Source organism: Callorhinus ursinus, unplaced genomic scaffold (assembly GCF_003265705.2).
Source record: "Callorhinus ursinus isolate GAN/ISIS: 27379988/994484 unplaced genomic scaffold, GSC_fseal_2.0 scaffold27, whole genome shotgun sequence".
Taxonomy (NCBI): domain Eukaryota; kingdom Metazoa; phylum Chordata; class Mammalia; order Carnivora; family Otariidae; genus Callorhinus; species Callorhinus ursinus.
The window spans coordinates 8,085,601-8,100,863 of record NW_027397089.1 but is presented as its reverse complement, the minus strand read 5'-3'; the positions used below and the strand labels follow the sequence as shown (position 1 = coordinate 8,100,863).

The following is a 15,263-nucleotide window of genomic DNA, read 5'->3' as shown; positions in this document are numbered from 1 at the left end:
AATTTAAGGATGAATGATACAAAATCAACCTTAATGTAGCATTTTGTAATATGACATACTCTATAATGTTATGGAGAATTTATAATTAAAACCATTCTGCTCATGGAAGCCCCCTAAGATCTGCCAATATGTATCATTCTGCCTTATAAGCATTGTTCTCATATTGTCCATTATACACAAAGCTTCATAGCTTGTTTAGAAAGGTACATACGCCTTGTTCTTTAAGTAGAAGACTATATTTTAAATATTTCATGTCAAATCCATTCACCTGGTGTTTTATACATACCTTGATTTAGCCAACATCACATTTCGAAAAAATATACATATATAGTGGTTAGTAACAAATGAAATTTTAAATAGTCCTTTTTCAAAAAAGCATTTTCATTTGAATAGCGAAAAATATCTATGTACTGTTAAGTAATACCCCATCATTTAGTTTTTTACATATGCTTGGATTTGTAAATAATCTGTATGCCTATACTTGGTTTTGTTTTTTTTAATACTTTGTTTTAAATTGATGAATCACAGGGCTCCTGGGTGGCTCAGTCAGCTAAGCGTCTGACTCTTGGGTTTGGCTCAGGTCATGATCTTAAGGTTGTGGAATCAAGCCCTGTGCCCCACTCTGCTCTCAGCGGGGAGTCTGCTTGTCATTCTCTCTCCCTCTGCCCCTCCCCCTCTCAAATAAATAAATAAATAAATAAATAAATAAATAAATAAATAAACCACTCAGTATTTTCCTCCATTAAGTTATATCAATTAGAAATGAGATTTAAAGATACAGTCTTTAGGCCAATAAAGGATTTAAAGAGCCAAAGGCCAAGGCTTCTATATGTTGTTTATGAATTATGATTAAAGATAAATTTAAGGGATGCCTGGGTGGCTCAGTTGGTTAAGCGACTGCCTTCGGCTCAGGTCATGACCCTGGAGTCCCAGGATCGAGTCCCGCATCGGGCTTCCTGCTCAGCGGGGAGTCTGCTTCTCCCTCTGACCCTCCCCCTTCATGTGCTCTCTGTCTCTCTCTCATTCTCTCTCTCAAATAAATAAATAAAATATTTTTTAAAAAAGATAAATTAAGATGAAATAAACATTTTTCTAGTAACTCAACTTGAGCTGTCATATAGGCCAAGGCTGGCTTCACTAACAAAAGCATGACGCTAATGAGGAAAAGGACACAAGCTCAATCTACATACAGATCACATTTGTTCTGTTCTATGAACAAAAAGACCCAAGGCTCATACATATTGCCAATGAAAACAGTGAAAAAATAAAAATTCACCTTGTCTATGAAAAGAAACATTTGCTTATTAGGAGCCCCTAGCACAATCTTCACATAAGTAGGATATATATATATATATATATATATATATATATATATATATTCTATTATATATCTAAATGCGCCTGGGTGGCTCAGTCGTTAAGCATCTGCCTTCAGCTAGGTCATGATCCCAGGGTCCTGGGATCGAGCCCCGCGTCGGGTTCCCTGCTCAGCGGGAAGCCTGCTTCTCCCTCTCCCACTCCTCCTGCTTGTGTTCCCTCTCTCACTGTGTCTCTCTCTATCAAATAAATAAATAAAATCTTTAAAATAAATAAATAAATCTATATTTAGAAACAAAATTACAAAAATATCATTCCTATTCTTTCTGGCCATAAATTTACCGATACAAAGTTTAATTTTATTATATTTGCTATGGGTGCCTGGGTGGCTCAGTCGGTTAAGTATTTGACTCATGTTTTTGGCTCGGGTCACGATCTCAGGGTCATGAGATCAAGCCCCCATACAGACTCTACACTCAATGCAGAGTCTGCTTAAGATTCTCTCTCTCTGTCCCTCTGCGCCCCCACCTCCACTCACGCATGTGAGCTCTCTCTCTCTCTCAAAAAAAAAATTTGCTTTTTTTTTTTGGATGGACCTGTTTTTAAAAAAAAATTGTATTTAACTGATGATTGTTTTTACCTCTTTAACACTAAACACAGTAATGTGGTCTTTAATAATTTATCTGTATTAAATATCATGCCTTTGGATTTGGGATTTATATAGCTTCTTGTGTATATTCATTTTGTCTATTTCCATTTAAAGAAAAAGTTGAAGAAATTTTTTAAAATTCCATTTTCTTCCTGAGCTCTGATAAATGGAACTACTGGGAAGTATATGCACAGCTTAAGTTAAAGCAGCTTCTCAAAGGGAGTGTGAACATTGCTTATAGTATTTGACAAAAAACCACAATTCTGATGAAAAAAGAAACAACTTTTTGAGAGAAGAGAGCATGAAATTAAAATGCAGCCCTTCTTTTACTTGCTCTAATTCATTGTGACTTGCTAGATAGAATTCTGTAGTCAAGATGAATTAAAAATATATGGCAAATTGAATGTTTAACACCTTTTTTTCTCCATATAATAAAAAATATAAAATAAAAACAAAGAGAAGTAGTGAAACAAAGTGGCTACTTAAAAGAACTTTCAGTAAAGTACCCTCCAACTGAACATTACCTCAAAGCTTACTGGACGTTTATTGGGGTTTAGAGCACATTATACTTTCACTATTCCTTTCTGTCAATTCATTAGCTGAATAGATGATAATACCTGGGTTTTTTACAAGAGCTACTTGAAGATTCAGAGTCAATTCTGAAAGGAAGTTTTATATAGAAAATGTCACTTTCACCCCTGAACAGTGGATTTACTCTACCTTTAGTTGGAGCACCAGATCCATTCGATATTTACCAAGAGGGTTTATGTCATTTAGAATCAAAGCAATGATGATATCAATCCCATTGGATTCATGAGTAGCAATACACGTCTAGAAAACAAAATGTTTACCAATGTTTTATTTACAACATAAAAGCCCTAGAAATCATCTGACGTAAAAGAACAGTCACCTTAGTTTTTTTGACCTTTAAAACAGAATTAAGATTTAACTTTGAGATTAAGTCAAGGCTTTAAATTTGACTTATCCTTTCATATCGAATCTTTTAATTGATTAGGATTGATTAAATGGCTTTGAATGCAGAACACTGAAAGAGACAGTGTGTGTAAATAGGTATCTTTTAAAATGAACCATTTTTATAGAATTTCAAAGAACTTCAAAAATTGAGTTAAATACCCTTTTCAGACAACAAATTCTAATATGCCCCCCACTAGAGGAGTGCCTTAAATTCAGAATTTTAAGATCTGATTTCTCCTGGCTAAGAGAATATTCCCATTTATGAAAGGAGTGTCCACAGTACGTCTGTTTGTAAGTCAGTGTCATTGGCACTGATGTAGCGTATCAGTTTAACTGCTACTGAATGCTGAATGAGTCACACGTGATGCTGCTGCACCTGCTAGGGAGCAGCAGACAAGGAAGACAGGCACCTTCTAATGTTCTGGGGACATCTGTCAAGTATGGTGGTTGAGGACAAGTTCTGCAGAGTCCTTGAACCTGAGTGATTTATAGAGGGACCTGACTTGGGGGAAGTTTATAAAACATCCTGAGAGGTAATCAGTATTTTGAAGGTTAGGGTCTACTGTGCCAGGATCCTGATCTTAACTCAATGGGTAGAACTTGAACATCAGAAACTTGTGGGTTGGATTTCGTGGAACTACACGTTACAATGCAGCATCCAGTGTCAAAGGGGTTTGAAAAATGGAAACACAGGTGAATTAAATGAGAAAGAGTAAACTCAAGGTAACTCTGAAATAACAGTTATCTTTCAGAATGGGCTTCATTTCTCCCTTTGCACAAAAAACTTTTTACTCCCCCAACACAAGGGAAAGGTGTCTTCTATCCATCTCCCACATTTCCTGAGGTTCTTCTGATTATTAAGACACTTGCTAGACTTGGAATCGATTTGCAGATCATTTCTGAAATGTTCTGGCAACCTTCTTTTCTCCCACACATTTTCAGAGGTTGGGGTTCAAAGTAAGGATATTTTTTAGAGTAATGTGGGATTCATGTTTATTATCACTATTTATTACTGTCTTATTATGTTATTTTATCATTAGTTTTTACTTTCAGAGCCTACCTGACTTAGTAAATTAATTTCAAAACTAATTTCATCCTTTTATAAGACCAAAAGTGGGGAATATGTGTTTGATATTATCGATATGCATGTTTTTTACCAACAACAAAACCAAGTCTCCAAATTTGTATATTTTTCCTCAACTTTTAAATCAATAGTTAAGTTTTCTTGTACCATTACCCTAGGAGACTGAAATATAATCCAGGAAAATCCAGGCAAAATCTGCAGACTCCTTTACCAGGTAACACGCACATTACAGAGGGAGGAAAGTATCCTCACAACAAATTCTTTATGTCAGTAATTGTTGGTTTTTATTCTACATACCTATGTATGCATATGTGTGTACATGTTTATACATATGTGTGTGCATATGGCATACTTTGCAGCCTGGGTTTTTTCACACTTCTTTTCTGTTATGCACTGATGTTTGGTCTCAATGGCTTCTTTAAGATTTATATCCAGAAATGTTTACCACTTGACAACTCTTTCTTCCAGGCTGAATCCATGCTTGCAATGATAGCTCCATAACACTTAAGCGGATGTGAACAGTTAATTAATAAATTCTAGGGTGGCTCTCCTCTCTGTACTAGCTCAAGTGTCCTGTCTTCTAGGCTCACAATATGTCCTTGATGTCCAAGAAAATGGCATCAGGCAAACCTTCTGGAAGAGAGAGGTGAAATTTTACCCTTGAAAATGTAATGCAGTCAAAAGAGCACTCTATTTAGACCCAATCAAAAGTCCTGAGTTTTAAGAATGGCTCTACAATATACTGATTCTGTCACTCCGAGACCGTGGAACATCACTGGATCTCTGAGTCAGAAAAACCTATTCATCCATGAAATGGGAGCAATAAGAGCTATTTCATAATTTTCATAAGTTTACTGTGAGTATACAGGACATAATATATACTACACACTATAGCGGAGTGGTAGGAGCCAAAGGGAGTGTATTCCACAAATCCTGGGAAAGAGTCACTAAAGATGAAAACTGAGCAACGGTGAAGAAACACATTTCACTCTTTTCAGGAGGTCTGATTTTTATCTGGAACATTTTCATGGAAATTTTCTTTTATGATGAAATTAAATAAAAATAGGGCATAGTGTTTGCTAGTCTAGAATTCAGTCTTTGTATGTTTCGTGAGAAAAGTAAAAATATCTGGCAAAGCAAGAAGAAAGATCTTTTACATGTAGACAAAGCTTGGCTCCTTCACCAGTTTGATCCTTTTGCTAATTAGTCATGAATCCTTCTGCGTGAAGAACTGCTTTCACGGTTACCTGATTTTCATGGCATGGGCCCTGGCAATACTCCGTCAAGCTCTCCAGAGTCTGGTTGACCAGCACTACATTCTTCTCATTGATGTAGAGACCCAACAGGCCCAGGCCACCCGTGGTACTTCCACAAATGCAGTCCAAAAACTGAAGGGTCTCACAGACGAGGTTATAATTTGTTTTGTTGTTTTGATTCCTCAAGAAGTTCTGAAGGCAAAAGAAAATATACCTGAGGAGTTAAAAGAAATCACTATGCTAATTGCTTTCAGCTCTCTCACTATGTGTTTTCCTGACTCAAAAATATCCCCTTGGCAATGTGGCATGGAATTGCTCTTTATAAGAAAGTATTCACATTTATTAAATTTCCCCTAGGTTTAAGAAAAAAGTCTTAAGTTTCTTCCTCAAGAATCTAAATTTATCTGTATAGTTCATAACAATGTCATTACCTTAAAACTATATGGAGAAGGCAAAAAAAAAAAATAAGAAGAAGGACGCAAGAAGCTAGAAAGCAGTTGATCAGGGAAAGAAGCAATTTTCAAGTAAATGATCCTTTATAAACAGTGCATCTTCAAACAGTAAATCATACAACCACTATGGAGGGCAACTTAGAAGCACCTATTAAAATATTCAGTTAACATACAGTTCCACCTCATATATATATATATATATATATATGTATATAAAATCATCATATGTATATGATGTGCACACACACACACACACACACACCGCTTATAATAGCAAAAATTGGAAACCATACCATACCTATCATAATGTGACTGATTTAACAAATAACAGTACATCCAAACATTGGAATATTGCAAAGCTATAAAAATGCGGTACTTCAATGCATACTGATATAAACAAAATCTAGTAATAAGGTGTATTACTAAATGAAAAGTAACTTGAGGAACATTACATAATCTGGGTTTTTTAAAAAGAGTTTATGCATACAGATCAATATGCCTTTATGTGCATAAAAATCCCTGGAAGGAAGTACAACCTGTTAACAGTACTTTCTTTGGAGGAGTAAACCTAGTGAAAGGTAAACAGAGAGGGAAACTTTTATTTTTATTTATTACTTATTTTTATTAATTTAATTTATTATTGAATTTACTTATTGAATTTATTTCCACCACTTTCTTTTTTTTTCTTTAGTTTTTTTGTGTGATTTTTTTCCAGTTTTTTATTATGGCATAAAATTTACCATCTTACCATCTACCATAAACATCTTTAAGTGTACAGTTCAGTGGTATTAAATATATTCATAATGTTGAGCTACCATCACCATCATCCAATTCTAGAACTCTTTTCATCTTGTAAAACTGAAACTCTATACCTATTAACAGCTCCTTATTCTCCCCTCCCCTCCCCCCTGGCAACCACTACTCTACTTTCTGTCTCTCTCATTTTGACTACTCTAAGTAGGTCATATAATAGAATCACACAGTATTTGTCTTTTTGTGACTAACTCATTTCACTTAAGGCATAATATCTCAAGGGTCATACATGTTGTAGCACATGTCATAATTTCCTCCCTTTGTGAGGTTGACTAATATTCCATTGCATGCATATACCACATTTTGTATATCCATCTGTCAATGGACACTGGGTTGCTTCTACATATTAGCTATTGTGAATAATTTCACTATCTATTCTATTAAAACAAAACTATTTTAAAGATTTTGTTTATTTATTTGAGAGAGAGAGAAGGAGAGCATTCGAGTGGAGGGGAGGAGCAGAGGAGGAAAGAGAGGGAGGGGGAAAGAATCTCAAGCAGACTCCCTGCTGAGTGTAGAGCCCGATGTGGGGCTCGATCTCATGACCCTGAGATCACCACCCCAGCTATTTTATAAGAATGTAATGTAATCATACATTACACCCAAAACTATTTTATAAGAACATTTTCCAAATTGTTTGATCTCACACTCCTGTTAGAAAAATATTTGATCAGATACTATCTATCTATCTCCTACATGGACAGACCAAATGGATCAGGATAAGCATGTAGGCACCAGTATCCTCCCTCTGGAAGTAATACTTCTGGCCTTTGCCTGCCACAGCTCTGCAGCAGCCCTATCCACATTGTGGTGGGGTGGGCCACAAGACTCATAGTTTCTACCATTCACGAAGTCCTGAGCTTCTCATCTCCTTAGAGGATATTTAATTCAATTCATATGAATCGACCGTCTCTTACCAACTCAGAACACCTCCACTCTAAGCTCTCACTAGAGAACACAGCTTCAAGCCATGCTCTCCCTAATCCTGGATATGTGCTCTTAGAGATGATTTTACCTTTCATGTAGTTACGCCATGGTGACATAAGCAGTGCACAAATAATGCAAAAAACAAAAGGCCAAAACTCCTAGGTGCCCCTCAGTCCAACTATTTGAAAAAGAAAAATGTACCAAAGAAGATGTAAGACCAGGACCATATTCATCTACAAAGGTATCAACATTTACTGTCCTAAAAAATCCTCCTATATTAACTGTTTCTAATGAAGATGTATAAATATAGTCTGTATCCTCACTCAAGATATATGAATTGAGTTGGAAATGATGAAAGCCCCTATATCTATAAAACCATGAAAGGTAGGGGCACTTGGGTGGCTCAGTTGATTAAGCATCTGACTCTTGGTTTCGGCTCAGGTCATGATCTCAGGGTCTTGGGATTGAGCCCTGCATGGGGTTCTGTGCTTAGCAGAGAGCCTGCTTGAGATTCTCTCTCTCTCTCTGCCCCTCCCCCTCCCTCTAAAAAAAAAATAAGTAAATCTTAAAAAAAAAACTATGAAAGGTATAGATGAGGCAAATGTGACCTTACTCAACAAATACCAGACTACTAGGATTAGGTGATGCTAACTAAGGCTAAAAAGATGTGAGCTGAGGATGCCTTGGACGATAATATACAAGCCTGATTTTTTTCACGCATAAAGGAATTTCCCCTCACTTTTCATCACTTAGATGCAAATGTTTCTTCCCAACTCAGAAGAGCCCTATCGGTTTTATTGATTATCTTTCCAAAACTCTCTCCAGAACTACAGGTTAGTATTTGAATTTAGTTACCTACAATCATAGGCTGTCTTCTCAGCTTTTACACAAAATAGAACGAATACCTGCAGTTCCCGGTTGTGATTCTCACATAGCAACTGAAGAAACCTCAGTATGGGCTGCATGATGGCAATTGCAGGACTCATCGTTACTTCCTCTGCAGACTTTTCCTCAGCATTTCCTGCTTCTGATCCTGCACACATAATGTCTATTTCCGGATCCATTTCCCTTCGGTACGCACAGTATGCTTTGGACGTTGCCGAAGAAGCTTCTGTTAATTGCCCTTTCATTCCCTCTTTCAAAAGTAATGATGAATCCCTTACTGAAATAAAACAGTACTCTTATATTTCTGAATTAACTTCCTTTTGCTAATTATAAAACAAGACAACCAGTTACCCAAATTCTCTAAAACTGAATTAAAAATCATCTGACACGAGGTACAACAATTTCCCCAAAACAATCTGAAGTAGCAACTAAAACATTAAATTTGCACAGGACATTAAAAAAAAGATCTTAATGTTTCACCAATTTTAGAAGGGCTCATGTCTTTCTGATAAATATAAAATATGAGAATTCTTGAATACAAGAAGGTGGGAAAAATATGGCAAACTTCAAAACCTTAAGGTTTATATGATTTATATTTACTTTGCCAATGACTTCGTTATTCCAAATACCAAGAATCTTTCATTAGAGTATGGTGATATAATTTCTATTCTTAAAGTCTGGACTTCACGAACATTCCAAAGGTTTGGGCAGCTGGCTCTTTACCGTGCACTCCACAAGGAAGCCAAACATTTTCATGTCACTAGTTGCTTTGTGCTGATAATGCCTTGTTTGAGTTTGGTCCCGCACAGCTGTTTCAAGGTCAGCCCCATGGCCATGATAATTTAAGAACAGAACTCCATACACAGAACCACAGTTGGGACAATGAGACTAAAGTAGGTGAGATGACAAAGATCAGTGAAACTTAAAAGTTACGTGACCTTCTGTTCTATTCCCCCAAGTACTCAGATATTTCTTTACCTCTCATCCGTGGACCAGATGTCATCAATTCATTGTCATCATCCCTTTTTTTGTTACCTAAGTCTATGGTATTAACTGTCACTGTTGATCTTATCTCTTTCTGAGCAGCCTTCATTCGGTCATACAGAACTTTGAAGAATTTTTCTGACTTTTTTTGTTCGTGCAACTGCTGGTAGAAGGAATACTGCAAGAAAACATATTTTAAGATATTAATACCCAAGTGGAGAAAAACAGTGCTTGCATGCTTGAAATAAACATAAACATCATGGATAAAAGCACACATTTAATGTGCTGCCCCTTATTATTTCATAAATTAGCAGCTTTTACCAGTCTCCTGTACTCTTTAGTATATACTAATAATAGCTTGTATTTGCTTGGCACTTTCGACTAAAATCCAATATATTTTCCTGTTATTTCATTCATCCTTACTGATTATTTTATTTTAAAAATTTACAAGGGCACTATAAGAAGTTGTATGCAAAGAGTTCCTTGAATTTTTATATTAGTATAAACTCATGTCTTGGTTCAACACATATTTATTGAGTGCCTACTATATGCCAGGCCCCGGCTACTACTAGGGACAGAACAAAAAGGAAAAGCCACCATAATCCCAGCCCTCCTGAGTTTGTCACCTAGAGGGGAAAACAGCCACTAATCCAATGATCATCCTGTGTATTACGCAGAGTTACAAAGAGTTATTTTTCTCTTTATCTAAATTACAGTACATTTAATTTAGAATGTGTTACCATGGCAGCCTCACTCACAGGAACCCACTGATAGATAGGCACTAAGTTTTTTTGGTACTTCATTAGCTGCATTGCTTTGCATGGGGTCTAGGACAAGCCTGCCATAAAATGTATAAAATGGATTCTGCTTTAAGAGTGAATAATGATGTAGAAAGGATTCAACACCACAATGATGATAAAAAATATCATAGTGAGAGGTAGAAATACTGAACCTTGAAAATATCTGCATAATCACTGTTTGCTTAGTGACTTATGGAAGTATCCAGAAGAGGTAGGAGAAGAGAAAGGTGATACACTCCAGAGAAGACAGAATTTGTACTGGGTGGGGAAACTGTATGTTACTAATATGAAAATCATGGGATAGGCACAATAAATACAATAGAAATAAAGTAAAAAAAAATTAATGAAGATAATAATTCTAGTAACTGTACTGATTAAAAGACAGTTATATAATCTTGATGAGAGACAGTGTGAAGAAAACATATGAAAAACAATGACTCCCAAATGAAATACAATGAACCATAATCCAAAAATGTAAACAGACAATTTTGATGAGTTTGGCTCCTGTACATAGGCTTTCCTAAAAGAATGCCAGGAACCATGACCTATAGGTCCTGGGACTTGCAGGTAAAACTCTAATGACATCAGGTCTTGAAATGGATGCCTGTCCTGCAATTTTCAATATGGGCAATGTATGAGTACAGAGCAATTTATGAAGCCTTAGGACTTGGCTTCATACCTACAAGGGGAAGCTCTAAGCAGAAGGCTAGCAACTCCTCAAGAAAGCAGGGCAAAAAGCCACAGTTACCATAGCAACTACAGTGAAACAGTGAAGCTGGTTCTGTTAATTCAAAGGATAAATGCAGCATTTACAGACCTCTCCAGTCCCACAAATTAAGCTGATGCTTAGACCCTAATATATCCAATATAATTGGGTTAGAAGGTGAAAAGAGGTTCCAAAATATTCATGAGGAAGTTACAGGAACTTTGTGACTATATTAAAACAAAGTTTTATAATTTATTTAGTTCCTTGAAATACATTATCTCATTGATACTTTCAGTACAACGGTGTGATAAATAATAAGTATTCTTATTTCCACTTTACAGATCAGTAAGATAACGTTTAGTAAAGGTAAATGACTTGCCCAATATTATATAACTAGTAAGTGGTAAAGCTAGGATTTAAATCTGGATTCTCTGACTCTAAGTCATTACATTTATTAAAGTAACTTACATAGGCTCCACCTTTTGAAAACCAGGGCACTATAAAGCTGAACAGTATGACTTTAATAAAGATAAAAAGCATGTTTTATGTAAATGTGTACATAATCTCAACAGATAGCATAAGGATTTCTATTGTGAAAGACATGGTTTTTGATTAGGAAACGCTTCCATAAGCCTCAGAGTATAAGGGGAAACTCTGAGGTTTTTTCAGGAACCGAGGGTGATGGGTCAACAGATCTGTGTGACAGAGGAAGGACTTTCCCCCAAGAAGGATGGGGGAACCCAGAAGAGGGAAGGCAGAGAAGGAGAATGAAGGGAGGAACTGGAGAGGTGGTGTAAGCCTAAGGCAGCGATGCAGGGTGGATCAGCCAGCGAAATCTCCCAGGGGTCAGGAAGTAGAAGGTTATTTCAGAAAGGAGATGTCTAGAGTGGTTAAGAGCACAGACCCTGGAGCCAGACTGCATGGGTTTGAGTCCTGACTCTATCTGTAACTAGCCATGTGAGCTCAGTGAAGGAGCTCAAACCATCTATCTCAGATTCTTCTTTGGTCAGATGAAGATAACATATGTTTTACCCTCATCAGTTGTCGTGAGAATTAACCAAGTCAGTACATGGAAAGCATGAAGAACAGTGCCTGGTATTTAGCAGGCATTACTTTGATAAGTGTTTATTATTAGTGTTCAGTTTGAAATTATAACAGAAGTGCCTCCCCCCTCTGCTCCCCTTCAACCAATCTTTAATAATGTATATTAAACATATACATACATAAACACGGCTGATGTAGCTAGGAGGGTATAAATTAAGGAAGGGAATCAGATTTCTATAAAAGTAGGGCTATCAAGCATTAGTGCTTAAGGGCACTGTAAGAATGTAACCACCCTCCCTGGGGACCGGCAGGAGTCTTGGGGAGGAGTGGGTTTTAGACTGCTCAAGGGCAAGGAATAGGACTCAAGCTGACCTCAGTGAGACCTTTTAGAGATGGAGAACATAGCTGCTATTTGGGTTATACGCAGTGATGTAGAAAAGTGACAAACCTAAATAGGGGGTGGCTAGTAAATGACATTGTCATAACCCATCTTCAAAAAAGGCTTTCATATACAAAAATAATTTAATGCTATTTCATCAACAAATATTTGTTGAATGGTGATAAAGCACTGTGGGTAGAAGAAATGGGGCAGGATCTACTCTGAGAAGGATGAAATTTAATTAGAGAGGCAAAATGTCGTTCAAATAACAACAAAACAAAGTAGCATAGGCAGAGTGCCAAATGGATATTAAGGAAACAAATGTTGTGGGAGCTCAGATAAAGGAGTGGTTGTCAAGGCCCGAGCCAGATGGGGAAGACTTTGTGAAGGGGGTAGTATCTGATTCAAACCATTCATTCATACGGCCATCATTCCTGAACATTTATTGGGCCAAACATGGTGTCAGACACATGGGACACAAAGATGAACTGCATGTGGTCTCAATTGTTAAGGATCCATAATTTGCTAGACCAAGCCCGCCACATACATGAAAAGGCACATTCAAGTGGCAGAAATGCCACTGAAGACATCAGCAGGATACAGCAGGGGCATTCAGTAACTAGTGGACCATTCTGCCTAGTGGCACATGGGATCGGAAAAGGCTTCCAAGAGAAGTTCATGAGTTGGGTCCACCTAGAGGGGAAAGGAACGTGAGAAATAGCATGAGACATATGAGGAACTAGGAAGAGCTCAGTATACCTGGTGCACAGAAGAGAGGACAGAGGAGGGAGAAGGTGGAATCAGAAAGCAAAAAGTGAAGAGATGAAATCATGAAGGATCTTATGGACTGTGTTAGGGAGTTTCTGCCTTTGTAGGGCAAGCGACTGACTTTAAGCAGGAGAATAACATGTTTTTTGGAAAGATACCTTTGGAGGCAAAGTGGAGAATGATTTGGAGAAGTACAAAACTGGGATCAGGGATACCTCCCAGAAGACCTGGTGGCCCAGAAAAGATAAGAAGGCTGGGTAATGAGGGCTGGCTATACAGAGACTGAAAGCAGAGTGTGGATATGAGAGATGTTAGCAGGGCAGAATCACCAGAGGTTGGCCTTCAATGAGATACTCAGGAAGGGAGTGAGAGTGAGTTAGCTGAGGTCAAAGTGGGCTTTCAGCTTCTGGCCAGACATCTGGGTGGATGGACCGGCAATTACTGAGGGAGACAAAGTAAAAGGAGGAGTTGGGTGGATGGAGAGTAACAGTGTATTCAGTCTGGGACATGTTGAGTTTAAGGTACTAATGGGACATCCCACGAAACATTCTGGAAGATAGCTGGATATAGAGTCTAGAAGTGCATCGAGTGAGTGGAAAATCATCAGCATTGAATGGAAGTTAAAGATGCAGAAATGAACAAGGTCAGGCTAAAGGAACAAGCAAAATAAACAGAGGAGAGCCCAAAGAAACGTGAGAGATGTCAGGATTCAAGAGTTAAGTAGATCGGGGCGCCTGGGTGGCTCAGTTGGTTAAGCGACTGCCTTCGGCTCAGGTCATGATCCTGGAGTCCCAGGATCGAGTCCCGCATCGGGCTCCCTGCTTGGCAGGGAGTCTGCTTCTCCCTCTGACCTTCCCCCCTCTCATGTACTCTCTCTCTCTCTCTCAAATAAAAAAAAAAAAGAGTGAAGTAGATCAAGAGAAGCTTTCACAGAAGCCTAAGAAGAAATGGCAGGAGGTAAAATGAGAAGAGAATGGTGTCCCAAGACCTAAGTTGAAAATCAGAGAGGGAGACATACCAAGAGAGACTCTGGACTCTGGGAAACAAACTGAGGGTTTCAGAGGGGAGGGGGGTGGGGGGATGGGGTAACTGGGTGATGGGTGTTGAGAGCACGTGTTATGATGAGCACTGGGTGTTGAACACTACATCAAAAGTTAATGATGTACTATATTTTGGCTAACTGAACATAATAAAAAAAATGGGGGAAGAAAAGAAAGAAAAGTTTTCAAAAACAAAGAAAAAGTCACCAGTGACAACTGCCACAGAAACATCATGTGAAAAAATACTGAAAGGTATTTGGGCTCTAAAGGGATGCAGGGACCTTGTCAGGACTTTGAAAGTGGAACAGGAAGTTTCTGGCAGAAGCTGGCTTATTCTGCAGCAATATGAGGACATAAATAAACGTAAATATGTAGGTAGGGTCCAAGATGATCTCATCCGATGACCCTGCATGGTCCAGTAACAGGAATCCAGAAGGCACTTTAATTGCAAGGATTGCTTCTATCTAGAGATTAAAAACAAAAAGTCCTTCACTACTATCTGGATAATCTCTCTCTCACATTATGTAGTTGCCTAGACAATTTCTTTAGAAAATCCCAACTGAATATCTGGTTGTAGAAGACAAGACCCTTTCCAAGAAAACCCACACAAATCCCTCCACCACCCACTTCCCCAACTCCCCTCAGAGGAATCTGTGTTGCAGCTTCAATACCATGAGAATTTTCAAGATGTTTTTAAAGATGTTTTTCAACAGTATCAGTGTTTGGGACTTATTTTCTGGTCACTGTGACATCTGCTGTACATGAGGCCTTTCTTCCTAAAGCCACCTGCTATTGGATCTAGCGAAATTCCTGTTGGACAACAGGAATGGACACTGCCTTTGCTGGATTAATAAAGGAATTACCCTAGTGTTCAATTAGATGTGGCTTCCATTTGCCCTGAATAGGAAAAGCAGATTCTGAAATTTCCAACTAGTTGTAAGCATAGTTTCCTTCTCCAACCAAGACAAACACACAAAGAGCAGTGAGCGGGCGGTAGGACTAGGAGCAAGATGTGTGTTCTTTGGGAACACTCCCCAGCTCTGCTCTCAGTGCCCCCCCCGCCCCAAGTGTGTTCTGCCTTTGGGAGTGGCGGAGTCCAGGAGCACGTGGGAGAAGTTTCGAAGTGAAACATGTGCCTTCTAGAAATGGTGGTGTGATGATGCCTGCATGCAGAAAACATGAAT

General features: G+C 38.1%; 1 protein-coding gene across 1 annotated transcript in view; it reads right to left on the bottom strand.

Annotated features, from left to right (window-relative positions):
* The window catches only part of ITPR2 (inositol 1,4,5-trisphosphate receptor type 2), a 497,992-nt gene that overhangs the window by 146,980 nt on the left and 335,749 nt on the right, over positions 1-15,263 (bottom strand). The window contains exons 40-43 of the mRNA XM_025879725.2: positions 9,337-9,520; positions 8,379-8,635; positions 5,273-5,473; positions 2,687-2,797 (exon numbers count right to left, since the gene is read on the bottom strand). Coding sequence (XP_025735510.1) covers positions 2,687-2,797; positions 5,273-5,473; positions 8,379-8,635; positions 9,337-9,520 — 753 coding nt within the window. The remainder of the gene's footprint in view (positions 1-2,686; positions 2,798-5,272; positions 5,474-8,378; positions 8,636-9,336; positions 9,521-15,263) is intronic.